This window comes from Acinonyx jubatus, chromosome A1 (assembly GCF_027475565.1).
Source record: "Acinonyx jubatus isolate Ajub_Pintada_27869175 chromosome A1, VMU_Ajub_asm_v1.0, whole genome shotgun sequence".
In the NCBI taxonomy this organism is placed as follows: domain Eukaryota; kingdom Metazoa; phylum Chordata; class Mammalia; order Carnivora; family Felidae; genus Acinonyx; species Acinonyx jubatus.
In genome coordinates, this window is record NC_069380.1 from 121255396 (window position 1) to 121281010 (window position 25615).

The 25615-nt window shown below is 45.2% G+C and overlaps 1 protein-coding gene across 2 annotated transcripts in view; it reads right to left on the reverse strand.

The window, feature by feature from the left end:
- Nucleotides 1-25615, reverse strand: part of DPYSL3 (dihydropyrimidinase like 3) — a 113505-nt gene that overhangs the window by 18689 nt on the left and 69201 nt on the right. For both annotated transcript variants that reach the window (XM_015083169.3, XM_027042135.2), the window contains exons 2-7: nucleotides 15290-15378; nucleotides 10240-10424; nucleotides 7367-7531; nucleotides 5260-5321; nucleotides 4260-4340; nucleotides 388-456 (exon numbers count right to left, since the gene is read on the reverse strand). In XM_015083169.3, the coding sequence (XP_014938655.2) occupies nucleotides 388-456; nucleotides 4260-4340; nucleotides 5260-5321; nucleotides 7367-7531; nucleotides 10240-10424; nucleotides 15290-15378 (651 nt within the window). The remainder of the gene's footprint in view (nucleotides 1-387; nucleotides 457-4259; nucleotides 4341-5259; nucleotides 5322-7366; nucleotides 7532-10239; nucleotides 10425-15289; nucleotides 15379-25615) is intronic.

Here is a 25615-nt window from a genome sequence, read left to right on the forward strand (position 1 = left end):
TGATTAAGAAAGGATTTGGGGATTTACCTCTCCAGCTGAATAACTGTGGAGTACACTCCAACCTGTGTTATCTTTAGAGAGATTAGGGATCAGAAGTAAACATTTCCCTTACATTCCTTTTCTCAGAGTCCCCTGAGTTGGGTCAGTCAGAAGCGGTCTTTGGAAAAAAGGTTCCGGGATTGCTATCTGGTATTCACAGAGACTCTCACCTTCCAGCAATACTTGCTCATATACACCGTGTGCACATGTGCCTAGGAAAGGCGGGCTGAACACAAACCCTCAAATGAGCAGCGGCCATAAGGTATTGCAGTAAGAGGAGTCTCCCAGAAGATGCTGGAAAGCAGAGCACCTGCCCCTCTTCCATCCCCCAGTCCCCGTGCAACTCACCTCCTCTGGTCTGCTCAGCACATGGCCTTCCGGACCAGTTATCCCCATTTCCAACATCCGGGTTTGCTCCTACAATGAGATAAGAACACAGACCAGTTTTGAGATAAGCTCCAGTGAGGTCTAGAAAAGCTGTGCTGGTGTATTTTAATCTGAAGAAGTGTTCAAGGGAACAAAAAGAATAAAATGCATATGTTGAATACATTTGTTAATGCTCTATCTGGAATTGTGAAATAGGGTCAAGTCTTAAATAAGAGGAGAAAAAAATCATTTAAGGGTGGCTTTTTTAAATTAAAAGGATGGCAGTCTGTTAGAGGATCATTTTTTTTTTTTTCTACATGACACATCAAAAGTCACACCAGCTCACTTACTGCTGACAGTTTCATGCTGTGTCTCCCAAGGTCTGGTACACCTACCACCTACATCAGAATCCCCTGGGTTGCCTTTCCTGGCTGAGCAGCTCCGTGGTCCTCTCCAAGTCAAAATACAGAGGCTAAATTCTAGGAATCTGCACTGTAACAAAGCCCCGAGGCTATTTTGTGGTTTGAATTTATGGCTGAAGTAAATGGACTCAGAATTAAACCAGACAAAATAATGCCTCCAAACAGCATTAACTGAGTTACTCTTTGGGTCAGATTCTATTTAATTAGGTTGTTTTGTGGCAGACCTGCCCACCCTACACAGCTAATGGCTAAATTCTTTAGACTTCTGGCCAGCTTTCTGGAAGAAGCAGGTGGCTGGGCAGTGAGCACACACGTGGGCTAATTGGAACTGGAAGAAATCCTAAGCCTCCATATCTGCAGTTTGGCTGGCCTTTGCTCCCAAAATGCTAAGGCCAAATCCAATGAAACCCTGCCCTGGCAGGGAGGGAGAGGGCGGACAGAGAGTGAAGGGAACGAAACCTCGTTTCACTTCGAAACTATGAGATGTTTAGAAGGGAAGGGATTCCTTCTTTCTGGAAAAGAAAATCTAGTTTTTCTTGGTTTTGTTTTGTTCTGTTGTTTTGTTTTGTTTTGTTTTGCTTTGCTTTGAGTAATATAAATTTTGCTTAAGGTGTAGGAAGAAAGACGCATATCGTATATTTCAAGCTGCTGTGAGCAGTGAAATGGTCACAGTGTCCAGCTATGCAGGATTAGAACAAAGGCCAGAGGCTGATTGTTACAGCCAAGTTCACTTTTTCATTCTTACTGTTCCATTTATGGAGCCTTAGACTGAATACGATTTCTTCTGAACGCTGGTGAGTTTCCACCCTGCTTTGCCTCCTCAAGTCACACAAAGGTTGAGGTGTCCAACCAAAGCTTCTCCTGTCTCATAGGACGCTTGTGTTCAAGAGGGCTGGGATGGCACACGGGAGGAAGCTTGCTCCAGAGGTGGTTTCCAAGCACATTCAAATCATCAAGGGAACTTTTTCAAATTATGCTTGCCTGAAGTTTACTACTGACCTCCTAAATCAGAATCTCTGGAAGTTGGAGAATCTCAGGAATCCCTAAGCTCCACAGGTGATTTCAATGCACTGCTCATGCTGGGAAGTCCATTCTTTTTTTTTTTTAACATTTATTTATTTTTTGAGAGACAGACAGAGTACAAGGAGAGAAGGGGCAGAGAGAGAGGGAGTCCCGGAATCCAAAGTAGGCTCCAGGCTCTGAGCTGTCAGCACAGAGCCTGACGTGGGGTTCGAACTGATGAACCTGAGCCGAAGTTGGAGGCTTAACTGACTGAGCCACCCAGGTGTCCCTGAGAAGTCCCATTCTTAAAGGCCGTGGTGTTCCTAGAGCTGGGAGGTCAGGAAGGGCATGCAAAGACCCAGTGAAGCCAGCTTACCTGGGTGCAGGAGCAGTGGGCTCCTTGGGGCACTGATCATTGCTGTAATCACATCACGGTTTGGGGCAGGATACAATTTTGGTTTACTCCATGAGGAAAGGGACCCTGTCATTTTCATCTTCCCTCCCCAAGGCTTGGCACATAGTAGGTGCTCAATAAATACTGTCAGATGACGAGCTCAAGATGCTGTGCTCTCAGAATGCCCTGCCAGCCTGAAACTGTTGCAAATGTCCATCGTGGGTATCCTTGAGAGAGATTTCTTCTCGCTCTTTGGTGACATTTGCCTAAACTCTGAGTACAGCAGCTGCCTTCATTTAGACAACAAGATAAAATCTTTCGGCTCCACCTCCATGTAATAAACACACACAAGAAACTCATCCAAGTGGAAAAATGCCCTTATTCTTTCCCTGACTGAGAACAGATCTTTCACAAGGCAGGGAAGAGTGGGGGCGGGGGGAACCAGAAATATATCTGTGCTGTGGAGCCACAAGAGGAAGCTGGACAAGGGGCTTAGCAATGGCAACCTGTCTGCCTCCACAGGGCTTAGAAGGAAGTAGCAGGGAGTTTGGTTTCTAGGGCATCTGGAGGGAGGGCTGGGGCCTCTGGCTGCTGCACTAAAAACGTGGAGAAAGAGGAGGAGTAACAGCCCTAACACGACCAGGATGCCTCCCACAGGCACCGGACCCTCTTTGGAAAATGATTTCATTATCTCTGGGTGTGTGGGGGACGTGGGAGAAGGCTGTCAGGGACCTGACTAATTAATCTCCTTGGTCAGCAAGAGGAAACGACACATTCAGCTCACCTCCTCCACTGGTGAGACAACATCCAGCGTCTGCAATGGTAACAGCTGGAGCCCGGCTCTGTGGGGACGCTGCCTCGTGGAGGCCCTGCAGCCGGACTGGGGGAGCAAAGGGCCCAGGACACACCAACTCTGGTGGAGGAGGCCCACTGAGCCACCCTTTGAGCTAAGATTTTCTTCCAGTTACTGGCTGTGATACCTGGGCCCGTGACTTGATCCTCTGAGCCCAATATGCTCATCTACAAAACCAGGCAGATAGCAGCCATCTTTCAAGGGTGCAGGGCAGATCAAGTGAAAATGTGCTAGAGCACTTCCCAGTGCCTACTGTAGTCATTGTTCGCCAGAGGGTACCTGCTGCTGGAGGCCAGTGGGGCTGAGACAAGAGTTGGCCCCACACTGTTCCCACACCCCTGCTGACCACATTCACCAACTCTTGGGCAACTCTAAGGAATGCGTCTGTTGGGGGCTCACCTCAGTAGCCTCGTGCCTGGCACAAAATGCACAGGAACTACTCTTTGAAAGAATGAGTAATGGATTTTTCTGTGAAGGTTATTAAATGGACCGAGAGAGCTCCCACTCTTCTGGCTGCTTCCTCCTAGTGGGGGCCAATCTTGAATGCTTCTGACATCAACAAAACCCTGGCTAAGAGACATCTGTGCATCCAGCCCATTAAGCGACCCAGGAGATGGAGAAAGTGCTTTCTGCTTCCTCACAAATGATCGCTTTGGGCCTTGGGGCCTCACTTTCCTCACTCCTGCGTCGGGTTTCTCAGTCCAACTTCTAGGAAACCAGTGGGGCATCTGATCCCCACAGACCTACGTTCTTTATTATCTAAAGCCGTGAGTTCCGTAGTCCTGGATGAGATTTCTGAGACGTGCTGCCTTACGGTTTTCTCTGGGGCAGAGAATGTCACTTAGCTTGGACTCACTCGAAAAGAAATCAGCCATGCTCTCCCACTTAAATGGTCCAATTTGAAAACCTCTCCCGCGATGCCTTTTCTGATTCCCCAGTATGGCCAGACGGCTCCCTGTTTTAGAGCAGCCTCCCCTTTCTCCCTCAACTTGTCTTCATTCCACCTTTTTCCCTCCTCCTAGATTGGGAGGTTGTTGGGGCAGGTTCTGTTTTTAGCACAGCATTTATGAGCGTGCCTTGCACACATTAAGAGCTCAAGCAATACTGAAGGAATGAGGAGAGAGATGGGCTGAAGACCAGAGCTTGTGCAGACAGCGTGCTCCGGGGAGCTGCACAACATCACCTGGGCGATGATATCCCCGTTCTCAGCATGAACTTGCGCAATGGCTCCCAGCTCTCCCAGACAGGTGAAGATCTCGTACAGCTGCAAGAGAAAGGACTCGTTGTCACCTTCACAAGGCACGGATGCTTCCAGCAACTTCACACAAGGGTCACTCACTAGAGCCATAAATAAACCAAATGAGGAGAACCAGAGGAAACCAACGATTAGAGCGAGAAATACAGACTAAAATATGCATGACCAAAGAGTGCGAGTCCAAAGGAACTCTAGGAAACCGTCTATACAAAGAACATGTCATGTCTCCTCGGCAGACAGGGCGAACGTGTAACAAAGTGCTGTCGAGACTTTAACTCTGCCTCCAGCACACGTTTTTAATGGTATAATTTCCCATTTTGCTGAGATAGACCTTCACTATTCTTCTCCACAAGTGCTCCTGAAAGCTGCTACAGCCTGGCCAGGAGTTAAAGCGAAAGCTGAAACCCCTATTTCTTAACCCATCAAGGCAGACCTCCCTTCACCTCCCAACCAGGAGGCATGGGAACTAACTTCTTGCATTTCCTCCGAAAACGTGAGATTCGTCTAAAACCAACACATGCCACGAGAATGCCTTCGGGAGAGTCACGGGCAAGCTATTACGCCAAACAGCAGAAACCCCTCCTTAACCCCTCCTGTGTCTTGCAGGATATAGCACCTCACACTTGTGCTGAGCTCCTGCGGGGCTTAGGGCTTGTTTGGTAGACACAGATTTTGGCATACCCTTCCTCCCGTCCTTTGGAGAAAGCTGCTGCCAGTGGAAATTCTAGCTCCTGGTCTGCCCTGCCATGGGCACCCTGCCTGTTACCTTATTTATTCGCAGTGCCATGGACTGCGAGGGCTCTGAGAAGCACTCTGGCCCAGCAGTCTCCCACAGTGACCACAGTGACTAATGCTCAAAGAGCCAAGGTCATAGCAACAATAGGAAGCCCATCCAGATACCCCAAACCACACAGCAATGGCTTGTTACCTCTGTGTTGGACACTTGATACAAATCCTTATAGGCCATGTAAACCATGAAGGAGTTAACCCCTGCAAGAGAGGGAAGGGAGGGAGAACAGGAGGAAGACAACATTAGCCCGAGCACTCTCTATCCTTTGCTCTCATCGCCCATGGGGCCCGACCGAGTGCATTATGGGCACCTGTCCAATATAAAGCAGATGCTTCCCATTCTCCATTCTCCCCGCACCTAGAAAAACAACAATGCCTACGTGGGGTCACAGCAGAACAGGCTCTTCTGTGCCTCTTTCTTGCCTTGCCCCCTAACCCCCATTCCCCTCCCCAGAGGGTCAGCAAGCTTTGCTGCTGCTCGAGGCAGTATTTTTTCATTGAGAATCACTGTAGCACACAAGTCAGGCTCACACACTGCGGCTGCACCACATTCTAGCTCAGCGAGCTGGGAATACCTCGCCTCTTGGTTTCCTCACCTGTAAAATGGAAAATTTACAATAGCCTGCTTCATAAGGCAGCTGGAAACGTTAAATGAGCCAACACATACCGAACTCTTAGCACCAGGCCTGGCACATACTTGAGCTTCATTAATGGAGCTCCTGGGATTGGGTTTATTTCACTGCTTAATGAATGCCTGCTCTACACGAAGCCTTGCCGGCTATTGCCTCTAAGACAGCGACCATGGCCTCGGGAAACTACAGAGCTGATGGGCAGAGGTCAAGGTCCACCTTATGCTTAAATATCCAAGTTGTAAGCGTTGCTAGGAAAGAGCTATTTAATTTTTCACCCCAAAGTAAACCATTAATATAGTAATTTATATAAGTAGGTGGGGCTAGGGAACAGAGAATCATTTTGAGGAAAGGAGGATAATTTTGGTCTCCAACCATTAGGGCCATCTCAGCCCACATTGTTCCAGGCCAAAAGTGGGTTGTAATTTGAGAACTTCCCGACCCAGAGTGGTTCAGCTCAGGGCAGCTTTTCCCAACACTACCCTTCCCATAAGCCTCTTTGTCATCCGCGGAATGACCCGGGCCCTTTGGCAGAGAAGTGGGTGTTAAGGCCATTCCATTTTCTACCCCACTGGAGATGTCCAGAGTGAGAGGCATCACAAGAAAGAAGGGGGTTACTTCCACATCCTGTATCAGGAAGGTCTGAGCAGAGCTTGGGGGCGGGGTGAGGGGGGAGATGGAAAGAAAAACCTCATCCTCTGGGAACCCATCCTCTCCCCTCCAACCCGGAGCACACTCTCTTCCACTGCACTCGGCATCTGCATTAAGGCAGCTCACTGGTAATAGGATCACTAGGTTAGTGTTATAACAGTGTATGTTACTATGCTAGCATTCATTAGTACTAATATTGTAATATAATTAGTATGAGGCTAATACTATTACAATAATATTCTGCACCTTGCAGCATTTATCCTGTTCCTCTTTACTGGCCTGCTTCCTTTTGCCCTGAACATTCAAGGGAGACCATTCCCATACTTCCCTAAATCCCCCAGGCGATGTGATGATGCCCAGCATATTGCATGTCTGTGTGCGTGTATGGGGGGGCGGTGCGTGTATGTGAAATATCTGATGATCAAGGACAAGGAAACATAAGTCATGTGCTCACTGAGGGGACACACACACACGTTGCCATGTCCTAAGCTCCTAGCCTGGGTAAGAACGTATCTTTGCCCCCAGAAATGCCGCGGCCTTTTCTGAGGATGCCACTGTTTTAGAACAGTAGTGGTTTGATCTTTGCGGCGAAAGTTACAAAGGTCAAAAATTCCTGCTCTCATATTTAGTAGCTTTGTGACCTTCTGTAAGATGTTAGCCTCTCCTGGCCTCAGTTTTTTCCTCTGTAAAACAGGCAGGGCCGTGTGGAGGCGAAGGGCATAGACTTTGGGTATAGCTACTGCTTACTAGCTCTGTGAGCCTGGGCCACTTATTCTGAGCCTCAGGCTCTCCATCTGCAAAGTGAGGAGAAGAATCTTCTTTGTGGGGACCCTGGAGGGAGTAAGATGGCATACATTAACACAAGGTGCCTGGAACACAGCAGTTGCCCTGCACCTAGCACCTAGCTCAAGGTTCCAGACTCCAAGCAAAGAGAAGGGGGGGGGGGGGCGGCGCACAGAGGCTTACCTTTGTCCTTGATGAGGTTCTGCACCTCCTGCTTGACGCTGTCATTCCAGTGGGTGATGTCCACGTGCAAGGCATAGTCACAGCAGCTCTTCCCATCTGCCCACTCTCGCCACTTCTCATAGGCCTCGGTTAGGCTGGCCTCGGGCTCAGGCACCACGTGGTCAACTGAACAACAGAGGCCCCACATGGGTAACTCACGGATCCAGCCATTGCTCCCCTGCTCCCACGTGCTTAGCTAGGGCTGCAAAGCCTCCACTTCCTGAGCGTGGAATTAACCTTAGAAAGTGTTCTCAGGCAGTTTCCAGATGGCTGCTAATTGAACTGTCACTTACCCATGTTGCTCTTGGACAAACTACTAGCCTCTCTAAACCTCGGTTTTTTTATCCTTGAAATGGGTGCTCAGGGAGATGGAGGATGGAGTGTCATAGTGCCTTCCTTCTAATTGTGTTATATGATTCAAAGGGAAAACGCATGAAAAGTATCTCACCTGATGCCTGGCACATAGTAAGTGCTCAATAAATGTCAATGAATGTCCACCATGTGCCATTATTGCCAGTATTACAGGAAGTCACTGCTAGTGAAGAAAGTCAGACTCCCTTCTACGGGGGGAAGGAGGGACTTCAAATTTATGTCAGGTAAGAAGACAGTGACATCCTTGTGCTCACCACCATAGGAAAGAGCCAGTATCAGGTACGTGAACTTGAAGCTCCGCCCACAGATCTTATTTCCACACAAACATTTTGCCAAGAATAAGTTTTCTTTTGGAGCGCCTAGGTGGCTCAGGCAGCTGAGCATCTGAATCTTGATTTCGGCTCAGGTCATAATCCCAGGGTCGTGGGATCGAGCCCCGTGTCAGTCTCCATGCTGAGCTTAGAGACTGCTTAAGGTTCTCTATCTCTTTCTCTCTCTCTTTCTCTCTCTCTCCCTCTCCCCCTCTGCCCACTGTGCCCTCTCTCTCTCTAAAAATTAAAAAAGAAGTGTTCTTTGGGGCCCAAATCTACTCCTACAATGTGTGCAACCTTGGATAGCAGTTTTAAAAATAATGACATTCACCCCTGATGAGGATAACACAAAAGTGACACTCACAGCTCCCTTGGGGCAGTTGGGGGAAGTGCAAATTGCTACAACATTCCTGAGAACAATTTTGATATATACATCAAAAATCTGAGATTTTTCATACCTTAAGTCAGTAATTATTCCTGGGCCTAAGAACTATTCCTAATAAAACATGGCTGTCTGCAAAATCTGCACACTATAGATGTTTGCCACTGCAAATATTATTTAAATGTTTATAAAAGTGAAAAATTGGAAATCACCAAAATCTTTAACAATAGAGAAGTTCAGCTAAATAATAAACATACCTTCCTAAAATGGATGGTTAGGCACCTATTTTAAATGCTCCAGTGGAATAAAATTGAATGAATGGAAAGACACTCATGACATGGTTATTTAGTGAAACGGTGGATTAAAACACCACTAAAACACTGTATGTCTATTAGGGTCTATTTTTGTTAAATAGGAAGAAAACTACAGCCACACTCTGACAGTGATGTGAGCTTTATAGGTTTGCTTTTCCCGCTGCATATCTACAGTTTTTAAATTATCTACAAAGAACACATACAGTTTTGTGTCTCTCTGTATGGTTTTCTCTCAACACCCACAACTCTGACTTTCCTCCCCTCCCTCCCTCACATTGAGGACCAAGCACAACACATGTTCCCAGGACACTGAACAGGTCCAACGCCTTGCCCGATGGCAGAAAGCCAAACCAACATCTCTGGTGTCCTCAGCCTCCTACCACAGGCAGCCCACGTGTGCTTATCAGAAAGCAAACGCGAGGAGCTGCATTACTGAGGCGTGCACCGGGGCCTCTGTGGGCAGGCGGCTGCAGGGAAGGCAGCTGGCTTCCTCCCTTTAGCTGGAGAAAAGCTTTGGTCTCCCTGAATTGCACCTTTTATGGCCTTGAGGCAGTTTTCCTGGGCTTCCACACCCAACTAGCTGAAGCTCAACCCGGCTGGGGCTCCCATCAAAAGGAGGCAAAAGACAATGAATAAACTCTACAGCTCAGGCTGTTCTGTGTTCTTGGATGGATGTATACGGTGTTAAAATAAACAGTGCTCTTGCTGACCAAGTTTAGGGCCGAGCCTGGGATGGGACCCACTTCCCTGGGATTCCTTTGGGACAGGAAGGACTGCCCTGGAATGCTATGTGTTCAGTCATGCAATGGCATGCAACATCCTAGGTTTCTCTGGAATTGCAACTGTTCCCAGAAAAAAAAAAAAAAAAAGACAAAACAGAAACAAAAAACAAAGGAAACCACCCCCACAGCTTGCCTAATCTTAAGATACGAATTGGTCAAAACCCAGTGCAGACCAGATAACAGTAAATGGCAATGAACCCCCTGGTTTCTCCAGAACCACAGGTCTCCATTATCTTTCCCTCTCTGGGATGCTTAGCCCTGTTCACACTGCTCTGCCTGTGCTCTCTGCCCCCTCCTGCCTCAAGCCCAAGTGGGAAGTTCTGAAATAACATGTTGCCCATCTCCGCACTTTTGCCCCTCAGACTCTTCCCAGTGTCTGGCCCAGAGAGAAGTGCTGATTCCCCACCCACTGCACACCCACACCCTGCTCTGAGGCAGACAAGAGAGGACAGCTGCCTTCATGGCCAGGAGCCTCGTGAATCTCCTCTATCCAATTTCAGTGACCTCCCAGCATCCTCACTACCATCTGCTTTCCTCGGGTCCCATCAGGCAGATGGCCAATGCTCTGAGTTGAGAGATGTGTACGAGCTATGGCCAGAGAGCAACAGGGGTTAACACGTTAGTTAAACAGGCACTCGTCGGGACCAGGAGTGTGGAGGACTGGGCGGCTTACTGATCATGGTGGTGCCCCCCGCTAAGGCAGCCTTCGTCCCCTGGAAGAAGTCATCCACTGTGGTCATTCCTTTGTATGGCATCTGGAAGTGAGTGTGGACATCGATGCCTCCCGGGATCACCATCTTCCCATTGGCCTCGATGGTCTTCACTCCTCCAGGGACAATCAGATTGTCTCCAATTTGCCTGGTGAGACAGTAAAGCAACTGACGATTTCAAAGAAGCAACTCTGAAGACAAACACAGTACTGAGAGGATTTGAGACACTGTAACTTATATTTATCAGAGTGATCTTTGCAAGTGATTCACGAGCCTCACAATCTAGAAACCAAGCAAGACAGGCATACACCCAGAAAACAACTTTCAGACTCAAAACAAGCTGATCTGCTTTTTGGTGGAGACATGCTTCTTGGCTTGTACTGCAACCCCAGCACTTGGCAGGGTCTGCAATATAGAATGTGAAATAAACATTTTATTATTTTTTTTTAATTTTCTTAATGTTTATTTATTTATTTTTGAGTGAGAAACAGTGTATGAGTGGGGGAGGGGCAGAGAGCGAGGGAGACACAGAATCTAAGGCAGGCTCCAGGCTCTGAGCTGTCAGCACAGAGCCTGATGCAGGGCTCGAACCCACAAATGGTGAGATCATGAGCTGAGCTGAAGTCAGATGTCCAACCGAGTCACCCATGCACCCCATAAATATATATTTTTTTAAAATAGAGGTGTTTTTGTTACCCCTTTCATTGTGTTCTTTATTTTAGTGAAGGATGAAGAGTAACATTTGGAAAAACAAGTAAGGAACCATTAGGAGAGACTGAAGGAGGTCATGAATCATTTAAAGAATACGTATGTGAAGTTAGCTATCCTCGAAGTGAGTCCACCCGTGCTCCTAACAAGAAGAATCTGAGTGGGTCATTTTACACCTCATTCTTCACTCCCAAGTCCACCCTTCCCCCTGGTAATTAATCTGTCAGTCACAGCCAAGGGCAAGTTCGAAAAGAGGAAGCCAAAGACACAGACACCCAGCTGGTGGGCAGGATCTTGGCAGAAGCTTCGAGGCCAGGAAGGTGATAAGGACAACCTCTATCAGACACACCTTTGCCCATGAAGCTTCAGTGAATCCCCGGGAAGAAGAATGGGGGACTCAGGTGGGAAGACACAGTACCTACACAAGGTAAGTAACTAAGACACCTACTCCTGGCAAAATGTTACCTTACAGACCATCCAGTGTTGCTTGGTTTACATGTGATTTCACACTGTTGATTTAAATGGCCAGTTCACCAAAAAAAAAAAAAAAGAGGCACCTGGGTGTCTTAGTTGGCTGAGCGTCCGACTTTGGCTCAGCTCACAATCTCACAGTCCCCCCCATCGGGCTCTGTGCTGACAGCTCAGAGCCTGAAGCCTGCTTCGGATTCTGTGTCTCCCTCTCCCTCTACCCTTTGCCTGCTCGTGTTCGCGCGCTCTCTCTCTCTCTCTCTCTCTCAAAAATAAATAAACATTAAAAAAAAATTTAAATGACCAGTTAATTCTAGGTAGACTTAAGAGTCACAAGCCCTGACGTTATTAATACCCACATCCTACCTTGGGGAGACATGTACCTCACTACCAGTGGCATGAATACATTCCCCTTTTGTGCATAGCCAGCCAAGACAGACACTCTCTCGGGATAGTAAGAAGTCCACCACTGGCCTGCCAAAATCTAAGTTCTGCAACTAAAATAAAGTATTCCTGACATCTCTAAGAGTTCAACTTCACCACATCCCCATCGGGCCATTCCAGAGACACCACAATTCAAAACACACTGTGGAAAAAATGTAGCCTCTGATTGTAACTCCATTATAGTCCAGATACTGGCCATTGTCTTCCCATTTTCCTCCCTCCCCGATTTCCCTCTGAGGCAAATTGAGAACAAAAGGCATGAAGAGTTAGCTGTCCAGCCCATGTGTGTATATATTCATGTTTCCACCAGTTTTGAGCACTTGTAATACCATGTCTGAATCAGAAATGCCTTCCTCTTTTTCTCCACTGAGTCACTCAAGGTCACATTAATCCTTGAAGGCTTGGCTTGTATCTCCCCACCTTGCTCAAATCCCTACTGACAGCCAGCCAGGTCTAATAATTAAGAGTGTAGATGTGCCCTGGATGTAGACTGTCTGGGTTCACAATCCTGGCTCTGTTAGTTACTAGCTTTATGACCTTGGCCAAGTTGCTTAACCTCACCATGTCTTGATTCCTTCATTTGTGAGATATAAAAAAAACACTTCCTCCATAGGTTTGTCATGTAGATTAAGTGTTAATATGTGTTAAGCCCATAGCGTACTGCTAGGCACAGAAGTCAATAAGCATCAGCTATTATAGTCAATAACCATACTAATCCCATATAGCCCTCTCCCTGAATCTCATCTACTGTTACTTTAATACTTGTTACTGATATTATCAGGTAATGTTATGCCTTTTTCATAAATACAGATATCTCCCTCAGTTCCCCTAAAAGAATGTGGGGTTCCTAGGGGAAGATGTGGGTCTCAATGATATCCACCATAGCACGTGATATAGCACGTGTCCCATGCCTTAGACAACTGCCTTGCACACAGCAGGCTCTCCGTAAATACTCAGATAGGCAAACAGCTATGTAACAACCATAGGGAATTACTTCTGCTTTTATGCTCTGTGATTTCAGAATGTTTTTGAAGATCTATAAAATTTCAGGATTGGATGAAGAACATGTTAATCCACCCTTTGCTCCACCCCCAACACACACCTCTGATGGTTACATCCCTTCTAGAACATTCTTGGCAAGCAGCCTTCTAGGCTATTCTAACAGAGATGGCAAAGAGGATTTACATATTCAACTCCGGTAGTAGATGCCTGAGTCACTGTGTGAAGATGGGTTCTGAGCCTGTATTTAAGGCTCAACTGTGAAAAGTTCTGTGATCAATTAGTGATGCCCGTCATGAGCTCTGGAATGAGGAAGCAACATTAGGTACTATGTTTATTTCCATCTCTGAAAATCTCTACATCAGGGAACCTGCTATCTCCAAAGAGAGCCAACTGTATACAATAATTTTTTAGCAAGTGGCACCTAAGTGGCTCAGTTGATTGAGTGACCAACTCTTGATTTTGGCTCAGGTCAAGATCCCAGGGTCATGGGATCAAGCCCCATACTGGGTTCCATGCTGAGCATAGAGTCTGCTTAAGATTCTCTCTCTCTCTCTCTCTCTCTCTCTCTCTCTCTCTCTCTTTCTCTCTCTCTCTCTCTCTCTCTCTCTCTCTCTCTCCCTGTGCCCCTCCCCTGCTCATGCTTTCTTTTCTAAAATAAATAAAATGAAAAAAATTTTTTTAACTTTTTTAGTAAGAGAAAAATATGAAATCACTTATATTTTAAAGAAATTATTATTTCACATTCGTTAGCTTGCCTACTATTTCCATCTGTCTTCTTTCTAATATGAAAAAGTGTCTTTGTCAGTAAGGCAACTAAACAAGAATATCTTCATTCATGCATTTGTTTATTCATTCATTCACTCATTCATTCATTCAATGTATTTGATGAATATGTTAATCATTAGCAAGTGAATTACTCCCCGTGTTCCTCTTTCTCCTCATCTGAGAAAAAGGTACTAACAGTACTTATTTTGTGGTATTGCTGGCAGACTCAATGAAGTAAGGCATGTCAACCATTTCACACAGTGCATGGCACATACTACATACTCAATAAAAGGTAACTCTTTAGCCTCTACATGCTAAGTTCTGGGTGAAATGCTCAGATACAGAGCTGAACAAGACGGGGTCCTTCCCCTTCAGGACGCCAAACAGTGCCAGAAGTTCTGTGACTGATAAAAGCACAACAAGGTGTGTTGAGGCTCACTGAAGGGACGCGAGCCTAGATTTGGGGTCTCATAAGGAATACCCACCCACAGAAAGTTATACCTCGGCCAAGTTTTCAAAGATAAGGAAGAGATCCGCTATAACCAGAATCTCAAACTAGCCACATAATGTAAAAATAAAACTGAGCAAGGCCAGGGGTGGCGAACAGGATGGCCTGTACCCACCAGTCTCAGACACTATCTTTTGTGTGTCTGGGGCATACCTTGCTTTATGTGAGGAAAGGCTTGTGTGTAGACCAAACCCCACTTTTTTCTTCCTGAAGTTCATTTGTTTATTTTGAGAGAGAGACAGAACCAGTGGCAGAGGGGCAGAGAGAAAGGGGACAGAGGATCGTTCTGTAAGGTAAGTACACATCCCTAAAGTATCTATTTGAAAATCTTATCTGAGATGTAGGTCCTATCTGTGCTCCAGCCACCTAAGCTCTACCTAAGTCAAGGCTCAGTTTAAATGCCTCTCCGGCCCTGCAAACCATCCTCTGAAGGGATTTCTCCTCTTGGTGCACTTCCGTATCACTTATCCTCACTTGAACTCTGATACCAATTACCTAAGGCCTTATATTTTTAGGGGGCTGTAATTTTTGTGCAGTTTTCACTGAACTTAAGGACAATGTCACATCTTCCGCTTCTCCAAGATGCACAGAGTGCCCGTCAATGTCACTTGCACAAAGGGGCCTACAGCATCATTTGGTTGACTGAATTCAGATTTTTCACGTCATTCATGGAATTCAAATAAACTAAAACCAGTTCCCATTTTAAGGGATTATGTGCATCCAGAACAAAGGGTTAAAATAAAGACTCAGTTTTAGGGGTGCTTGAGTGGTTCAGTCAGTTAAGTGTCTAACTCTTGATTTCGGCTCAGGTCATGATCGCACAGCTCGTGGGATAGAGCCCTATGTCAGGCTCTGAACTGACAGCACGGAGCCTGTTTGGGATTCTCTCTCTCCCCCTCTCTCTCTACCCCTCCTTTCCTCACTCTCTCTCTCTTCTCAAAATAAATAAATAAACAAACATTAATTTTTTTTAAATAAAGACTCATTTTTTAAGGAGAAGAAGAAATGAAACACAAAGAATCAAAGGTCTAGTAAGCAAAAAAGAAGGAAGCTTCTTTCTGAGCCTCTAATAAAGAGAGGAAGTACAAAAAGATAAAGATAAGGCTCTATATACGTACTTTATTAATCCATCTTCCATGTAAATGTCAGCATAAAAGGACTGATCATCGTTGACAATTCTGCCACCCTTGATAAGAAGACGGTCACTCTAAAAAAGAAGGAAAACATAAGTCAGTCTCACAGCTAGGAATTAAGAAGTCACACCTTCCAACCCAATTCACTATTCTAGAGGTCTAGGAGGAACACATTTACTTAAGACATCTGTGTGCTCAATGCACTCAGTGTTTGAACTGAGTATATTTGTTGGGGATCCAGTCTTTCATGTTTGCCTCTAATTCAAACTCCAGAGTTTCACCTCTTGCTTCTGCAACCTGCCACAGCCACATAGAAACAGAGCTGCTTGAGGAAAGACACTCTTTTATTATTTTCTCCGGCTCACTAAGCAGTAAATTTTAGAGTGGTATGTAATATACACCTCAGTGCCTGCCACCTTGTTGGCACTCAACAATGATTCTCGAAATAGAACTTAGGATCATGCATACAATGAAATAGCCTTTAAAAGTCTTTATAATGACATGAGGGTCATATCATGTTACAATTCAGGATACATATACATGTATACACACACGCACATAAGGTTGTGGAATGTATAGGAAAAGCAGTGAAGGGAAAAAAAACAAAATACCTATGGTATTCTATACTATTTCATCCAGGGTGGAGAAATTGTGCAGGATGCTCATTTGCTTCATGAAACTCTCACGTTTTCTGAAATGGTTCTGTTGCCTTTATTATGAGAAAAAAATGCTTTTCTTATAATTAAAGTCTTTTTAAAAACTGTAACTTAGATGAAGTTTGGATAAGTGATCAAATTGGAAACAATGCAAATACACTCCAAGCTAATTAAAAAAACACAGACATATATTTTATACATGTCAGGAGAGGGACAAATCAGTGTCAGCTTTTGAAATCACAGATGCCATTAAATGAGTGAATGGTGCTTAGACTGTGGCATGAGGGGTGGATGCAGCTTCAGTGGGCTCCAGGGGGAGAAGACAAATCTCAGGAGCCTGGCTAAGTGGGACTACAGCTTGAAAGAAGAATGGCACATTGCATTTTTTAAGAATTCAATTCACAGACTTCAATTCCATCCATCCATCCATCCATTATTCAGCCATCCATCCACATACCATCCATCCATCCACTCATCCAGCAAGCAGTTATCTAATATGAATGACTAAATACATAAGGAGGCTGCAATTACTGAGTCACACCATGGCGTTGCTCTTATAAAATCTAAATGGGGTATCTGGCAATAAAGGAAAAAGAAAGTCAACAAAACAAATAAAACAATATACAATTGTATTAAGTGTCACAAAACATAGGGGAGTGGGCTTGTTTTAAACAGAGGCTGAAAGAGGCTCTTGCAGGGAAGATCACCTAGATGGGGTGACGATGGAGAAGTGCAGGCTGAGGGAACAGCACGTGCAGAAGCCCTGCGGTAGAAATAGGTCTTCTTTGAAAGCCTGAAAAAGATCAGTGTCAAGACAGGGAGCTTAGGGATCAAGGAGGAAAGCGGCAGAGATGAAGGTGGCAAGGCAGGTAACTGGCTTTCAAAAAGGACATACGTTGTACGGGGAAGGAAGCCCCCAAAGACGCTGATTTCTAGCTTCGGAAAAAAAAAAAAAATGGTGTGAATAGGGCCAGAAAATGAGAATTGAGGCTAGGGCTGCACATGGGATATAGCAAAGTGCCCCTTCCAAGGTACTACAGGAGAGTAAGAAATTTCATCATGACAGACTGTCAGGGGAGAGGATCTGAAAGAGATATGGATCAATGAGGCACTTATAAAAATACCCACATATGCAGGGAAAATGTGCTAATGAAGTCAAATACAAATTCCTACCACACGTGACCCACAAGCCCCTCCTGATTTGGCAGTTAGCCAATATACCCATTCTCATTTCTATCATGTATGGCCTCATGTTTCACACCACGGCAAACCAAGAGACATGTAGTTCTTGTCATGTAGCAGGCTCTCTGGGCACTAAGACTTTACAAAGAAGCTCCCTCCACCTTCCCGTATGTATTCATGTAGTTTGTGACAACCACCCCCTCCTCTGTCAAGCCTCCAGTCAAAGGGTTTCTCCTGTAGGATGCATTGCCTGACTTGCGAGCAAATTCCACCTGCTCCCCTTGCAATTCAGTTCAGACAACTTTGTTGTTCTACAATAGTTGCTTGACTGTTCAACTGTCTCCCAACCAGACCAAAGACACTATAGTCTTGGAACCATGCATCTTTTGGTCTTTTCACCTTCGTTCCTGGAGCCCATCCTAGACAGCTGTTAAATACTGATAAAATGAACGGGTAAAGGGTGGGACACAGGAGGTCATATCATGTCATTATGATGGAAAGGCCATCTGAGTCAGAAAACGATGTGATGTGACCAGAAAACTGGACTATCATTTTTACAGTAATTGCAAAATTATATGAGGCGGTCCCAGAGCTGTGCTTCCCAAACTAGGGTGCATATTAGAAAAATATATTCCCAGGGCCTGCTGCAGACCACCAGATCCGTACTTTATAAACTCCAGAAGTGGCTCGCACACAGCCATCAGCCAGTCCAACACCAAGTCAGAGATGAGCACCAGAAACCATTGTTCTGTGTGTTCCAGGCACAGTTCTGTGTGTCTGGGAAGGCAGAAGAAGCTTCATAAAAACGGGACGCCTGGGTGGCTCAGTCAGTTAAGCGTCTGACTTCGGCTGAGGTCATAATCTCACAGTTTGTGAGTTCAAGCCCCGTGTCAGGCTCTGTGCTGACAGCGTGGAGCCTACTTGGGATTCTGTTCTCTCTCTCTCTCTGTCCCTTCCCAGCTCTCTCTATATCAAAAATTAATAAACATTAAAACAAATAGTCTTGGTAACTACAAGGTTTCCTTCTAACAGCTCAGTGCTTTTCTGATGTTCTTTATCTTCCTAGCAAAGAATTGAAGTAAGTTGCTGTTTGGAAAGGGGCCAGCTAGCACCCATACTGAGCCCAGCTATGAAATATGACCATCCTCCTGCCTAGGGGAACATCCACCCTAGGGAACAACAGGCATGATCATTACTTCCTTCAACAAGCATCAGATGTTAGCAAAGGGGCGTGGTATCTCAGGCCCATGGTACATCAGGGGGATAGTAAGAGGTGATCCAAGTGTAATTAACATCATTGAGATGGCATCGCTGGAGACTCCTCAAATGCTAATTAGATAAACCTTCTCCGGCTCAATAATCCAGAATCTAAGTAAATAGAGCACAGAGATGAATTACAGGCCTCGTGTAGGTTTCAGAGATAGGACTAACAGGGCTCTTGCTCTATGGACTGCGTTAGTACTAATATTATTTGTTTTCATCATGCAGAGCAGAAATATCTAAACCTCAATTCACAGAGCTCAAACAAATGCTGCCCCTGGGGATCCTCAGCTTGTCCCCTACCTTTTATTAAAGTGGTAAATAAAACTACTTCATTCATTTAACTCTTGCCGTGCATGTGGGATCTGCCACAAAGGGTAGCTTGGGCAAAGTGTCATCAGACACAGGAAAATCTGAAAGGCAAGTCCTGGGTTTGGCATTGAAGAACGACATCACTACTGACCATCCCCTGGTCATAGAAAACCAAACCTCACTGGATACAAAGCATGCTTGTCTGTGAGTTCACAACCCAGCTCTACAGATTAACACAAGCTAGGCCTGAAAACCAACAAGACAAACAAATCTGACATCTGTGATTAAAAGTCACCCTCGATGATGTTAGGACTGGTCAATGTGGTCCTGCGGGACTCTTCATTTTCTGTTCCCAGAGGCTGATGATGTCAAGCATCCATGAGGTGACGCCAGAAGAGGTAAAACGGTCTAGTCTGGACATCCAACGTTTCTCATGTAATGATACATACAAAGAATGATGGTATTTTGAGAGCACACTGGGATAATCTGGAGGGTATATGGAACCCAAAATAAAACTATTCAGAGCCTAAAATAACCGAGGACTCTGACTGCCTTGGGCCCTGCCCAGCTGCCAAGGGCTGGGTATGGTGAGCTCTTGAAGGCCAGTGGGGTGCAAGGCATAACAGCCGGCCAGGCTGGGTCTGGCTGGCTTCTCCTATCACTAGGAGAATCAGGCAGACCAGTTAATGAGGTGTGTGATCTTGAGTTAAGACCTAACCCCTCAGAACTTCAGTTTTTATTAGCTCAGAGTGGATAATAATACCTAGCTCACCTCACAGCACAGCTGCCAGGAATAAATGGGGGGGCCGGGGGGTGGGAGTATGTGTCTGTGAGTGCATATACACGTATCAGATAGCCAACACACAGTAAACACTTCTACTAAATATTAGCTATATTGATTCTGTTCATATTATTTACAGCATTTTTAAGTATTTTTAGAAGTCTAGAGGCACCTAGGTGGCTCAGCCATTAAGCATCCGACTTCAGCTCCGGTCATGATCTCATGGTTTGTGACTTCGAGCCCCATGTCGGGCTTTGTGCTGACAGCTCAGAGCCTGGAGCCTGTTTCAGATTCGGTCTCCTTCTCTCTCTGCCCCTCCCCTGCTCGCTCGCTCTCTCTCTCTCTCTCTCTCTCTCTCTCAAAAGTAAATAAACATTAAAAAATAAATAAATAAAATAAAATATTTTTAAAAGTCTTAAATTAAGAAGTATATTGGAAAGGGAATGTTCCCATTTTCCAAATGGGGAGATACACATAAAGGCAAGTGACTTTCTCCAAATGACAGAGTTGATTAGTTCCTGTCAGAAGCAAATCCAGGTCTCCTACCTCTGGACACTGGACAGATTTCTACCTGAGGCCACTGAACCACTTATTCTGAAACCTTATGACAAGTGGCTCATTCTGACAGAGCTCTCCTCATTGTTTGATACTGAATCTGACTGTTCCAGTGCTAAAACATCTGACCAGATCTCTGTGGCAGGTAACTTCAGGAATCGAAGAACTTTTAAGCCACTACTTATAAAAGTAGTGCATTAAACCTGCCCATTACAGGCTGAGTGTGTAATTTTTTACATTTTATATTACAGCAGCTTATTATAAAGGAGGAGTCTCAAATACAATCCAGGGTAGCACCAGCCCTTCAAGTTTACCAAAGACCAGTGTTTTTTCCTTCACTAATGTATGATAATGATTTTAAAAATCAACCATAAAAAATTTGGAGTTTGTCAGAAAAAGGGAGGGAGGAGAAAGAGGGAGAGAAGGATGGAGGAAAGAGGAAGGAGAGAGAGAGGAGAAAATAAAGTCTGTAACAAGGGGTGTTGTTGAGAATGGCTGGACTCAGGGGAGCCTGGGTGGCTCAGTTGGTTAAGCATCCACTCTTGATTTCAGCTCAGGTTATGATCTCACAGTTTGTGAGTTTTAGCCCTGTGATGGGCTCTGCACTGGCAGCATGGAGTCCACTTGGGATTCTCTCTCTCCCTCTCTCTGTGCCCCTCCCCTGTGTGCGCTCTCTCTCAAAATAAATAAACTTAAAAAAAAAAAAAAAAAGAATGGATGGATGGATGGATGGATTCAAACTAGAACAGAATGAAAGAACAGAATCTTGAACTCAAGGCTACTGGAGATGTGGGTTCCCATTTTAGTTTTTCTCGGCTAATCTTCAAGTTAAAAGAACTTAAATCACTACCTCTGTCTGTCTGAGGTAATGAGAATACGCCTCCCAGAGAAACCAGAGCCCTCTGTGGACTTCTTCCCCATGAATAAAGTCAGCCTGAGAACAGTACTTAAGACACATCTGTTCTATACTCTGCCGACATTCCAGCAGCTCAGAATAAAAACTATAATCCCAAGAACAGAAAAGGAGGATATAAAATGAAGACTGTCTTCCAAAATCAAATACTGTGTTACCTGTGTACAAATCACAAAGCACAGACTCTGACCCTCAGTGGGGACTCAAGATCCTTTTAAAGTCCAGAGGAAGGCGCAGGTGGTTATTCAAAATAAATTCCCATCTGGGTAATTAGATTTAACTCCCTAGAAACATTCCTACTCGTAAGAATACATGAGGATGGGTAGACTACGTGGATGAAAACTTGTTTTTCTTCCCCAAAGCGGCATCATTTAAAGAGAGAAAGGGCATTCTAAGGTAGTCCAGTTCACACAATATAGTATTCAGGAAAGCATACCGAATAGGCTCCAGGAGACCAGAGTTCCCATCCTGGTTCTGCAGGATTGGGTGAGACACACAGATGCCTGGACAAATGACTTCACTTCTCTGGGCTTCAGTCACCTCAAAGGGGACAATGATACCTTTCTCTCAGGGTGCTAGCTAGGATTATGGGGACACCGTATGTACAGGGCTGAACTCTTAAATGCTTAATACATGTGAGCTGCTGTCTTTAGTAGAACTGGCTACTGTAAAACTGCCCACTCACAAATACTCAGGAAGAAGTGAGCTAGCATTTTATTAATCAAAATATAACAGATCTTGCCATAAAGGGAATGCCAGAGACGCCAGTCTCCAGTCAACGCTCAGCAACTGTTCTCGGCTCCTGCCACCAGCAGCCAAGCTCAGCCAAGACTTCTCCTTTTAAACTTCTCCCCCCGCCCAGAGGGCAAGTTCTCATGGCCCCTCCAGGTCATTCTTCCTCTGAAAATAAGCCTCCATGAGGATATAACAAACCACTTGCTCTTACGGCAAGGTCTTAAACCTGCCCCCAAACCCACTCTCCCTGCTGAATGTATGGATCTGTTTCCTGGATCCTCAATGACAAACATGCCATTGAGACAGAGAGAAAGAGGAAGGTCCAGGAGAAAACAGACATACCAAAGAGTGACACAGTTTCATGATTCTGAGTCTGTACTGCAACTGAGCATAGTTTCACGGTGTCGGCTGCTCCAAACCTCTAGAGTGCTACAGACGAGTCTCATGTTCTTTCTCTCCTCACCCAAATGCATGCCCAGGTGTGCTAGACGGAGGTTAACCTGGGGCATTCCCTTCAAAACTGAGCCCACTAAGCAGAATTCATAACAAATGGGAAGCCCCATTTTCACTTTCTTTATTATGTTCACTTTGGCCCTGGAGGGACAGAACCCAAGGCAAGGAAAGGCAGGAACACAGAAGAAACAGTAGCCACGGAGAGTATTAACCCAGGGTAGGGTGGCCACTCAGTCTTGGGAACTAAGAACTTCAAAGCCAGCTATGTGCATTCTTCCCTCCCCAGAGCCATGTTAACTGTCTTAAAGATGTGATTATCAAAGGGCCAGACAAGTTATGTAGCCTGCCCTGGGTGAGAATGGAGAGGGAGGTGAACTGTGGGTGGTATCTTAATCCTAGCCCCCTGATAACAGTCTTTCCATCTGCAGCAGCATTCCAGACACATGTGAGCACAAGTGGATAACCAGGTTAGAAACGAGAGCAGGGGAGGGGAGGTGGACAGGAGGAGCCACAAGGCCACTTCATTCGCAAGGAGGAAGGTCAGCTGGGCCTATGAAGCCCAAACCTCAGATGCTCATGTACCATTTTCAGACGTTTGACATAACCTGCTAGAAACTGTGCTGTCATTTACTTAATATTAGCCTTACATCAATGTGTTCTAAAAGTAAACGCTGCCTTACTCCTATAAACTCTAAGCTAGTATCACCTACCAAAAATAGACGGCGAACCTACGAATGAATACTATAAAAGCATCACCACACTTTGGCTATGTTTGCTGCCTTCGAAAGGATTCTAAAGGATGAGCTCAGATCTGCTACCTTTGTTAAAATGAAGTTACCAAGTATCGGGCAGGTGTCCAATTCAGAACAGCAGTACACTGAGACATCTTCCTTGAACTATTCAAACAGGTTAGAACAATAATTAGAAAGGGGACAAAATGTCTTACTGGGGGATACAATGTCAGAATGCCCTCTGACAGAACGACTTAAAACGATCAAATGTAGCAGCAGGGATACCACCCCTCGAGACCTAGACTACCATGGGCCAAAATGGGCTTGTCAGAAGCAAGAGCAGGGCTCCGAGCAGAGTCACAGGGATCTCTGAGAACCTGGGCAGCACAGCAGAGGAAGGAGATTACCAGGGATCACAAAGAATCACTGTGTCAGAAGGTAATGGGGAATGAGAGAAAGAGGCAGACTCAGGTAGATCTAGTGTGAGGATACACCTGCCATATCAGAAAGCAGGAAGAGCCAGGGCCTGGATAAAAGAAGAAATTGGCACATATTTAGCTGGACTCTGGGAGGGAAATATGGAAAGGTGACTGTCTTGGATGGCAACCAGGCCTGCCAGCAGTGTGCAGAGCCATTCAGAGTTGAGGGAAAGGCCAAGGGGGTGTGCAAGCCAGACCTGCATTTGCGTCTCTGCTACTAAGTACTGGTTTTAGGCAGGTGACTTGATCTATGTCTGGGCCTCAACTTCCCTAGATGAGTGGAACTCAACTAATCTCAGCTTCCTTAGCTTTAGCTCTCTACAAAGGCCTGCTGATGGATCTGTAAAGTACAGATATATTTCAACAGATATCGAGTACAATAACGTCTACCGCACAGCGCTAGTGTGAGAATTAACTATCAGGCAGGGTCGACACTTAGAAAACACTCCCTACGTGGTAGGCATCGCAAATATTGCTACTACAGCTGCTGCTAGCACCGTGCTATCACCGCCATTTGACTGCGCTTATTCTACGGATACACAAAGGCAAAACCAAATCACCGTAGAAATGTAATGTAGGTATTATTTATTATACATAAATTATTTAGTAGTAGTAGTAGTAGTAATAGCAGTATATAAAATGTGTAGCTCAGGACCAGAATGTAAAGTAGAATATAGACTAAAGAAAAGCCAGCGCTTTAAAGAATTAATTCGTGGCTATCTTAGGTCTGGATTTATGTGACAGTTTTGTGTTTTATTATGTTTTTGTTTTTGTTGTGCACTGTTACTTACTAGGACTCAAATCCACGTGCTATGGGTGAAAGTGCTCTGTGCATATGCAGGCTAGAACCCCGGGATCCAGCTTCATTCAAACAAGGTCCCTTGCGCCTTCAGCTCAACAGCCTGTGCAAAAGCCAAATGCCTACTTCATCAGGAAGGAGTGCATGAAATTTCAACCCAGGCCTCGATTCGATGGGCTTAATAATTCATTCCTGAAACACACATTTTTGTGACTGCCACCTGTGAAGTTGTATGTTAGGAGCATGTAGGAAAAGTAAGGTGTGAACACAAATAGCAAGATGAAGTAGAGAAAGGGTATAACTATCGACGGTAAAATGATCAGGGGTTGCCAGTGGTTTGAGGAGGTGGTGAGTGAGGGGGATGGGGGTGTGTGCTGGTGAACAGGTGAAGGGATGGAGCCCTGGAGATTTTCGGGGCAGTGAAACTATGCCGTAAGGTACTTTAATTGTAGATACGTGACAGGATGCATTTGTCAAAACCACAGAACTGCACAAGAGTAAACCTTAATGTACAATTAAGGACTTTTATTAATAATAGATCAATACTGGTTCATCATTTGTAACAAATGTACCACACCAGTCAGAATGATAATAAAGGGAAACAATGGGGTGGGGTGGCAGGTGGGGAATGAAGGGAGTTTATGAGAGTGCTCTGTGCTTTCTGCTCAATTTTTCTGTAAACCTCAAAGCACTCTAAAAAGTCTATCAATTAAGAGAGAGAGAGAGAAAGAGAAAGGGAGAAAAACCCTCTTTCCAGTAGAAATCAAAGAAGGGTCCACAGAGGCCCTATCAAAGTAGATCTTGGGAAAAATCACTGGTCTGGACACACAGGTATGGCCAAAGGTAATTCTGATCAGAGTTGGGGGGGGGGGGGGACAATAATTCATAACAAGCATTTACTGAAACCTTCTTATGGACTACAAACTCTTCAAAGAGTTCAATGTATCCACAGAGAAATGCTAAGAATTACATGTTGTTATTCTCCTCATTGAACTGATGAAGACATGAAAGCTTATGGGGAGGCTGGCTCATGGCCCGACATCACATAACCAGTTGCTTGGAGAGCCAGTATTATCAGGGCAAGAAATGTACTTCTATGGGACAGCGTGGTGTTGGGCAGGGTCCCTGATGCCTAGGATCCTAGAATGGGGGATGCAAGAGACGGTCAGTGAAAGAGTTTGACCTTTATTCTGTGGATCCCGGAGCTCAAGAAGGATTTTGGGAAAACAAATGAAATACAATCTCAGAGCAGAAAAGAAAATGAAGCTGACAGAATAACCATGCTGGAGATAAAGGAGCTGGTTAGAGAGTCACAGCAAGTGGCCAGAGAAAAATACAAGAAACAACCGATACAGTTCAGGGTTCCAGGAAAGAGACAGAATATCCAAACTAGATTATTAGAGAGTTCGACAAAGTGTGGGCAGGGTTTGGGAAATTAAATGGATGTGCAGCATT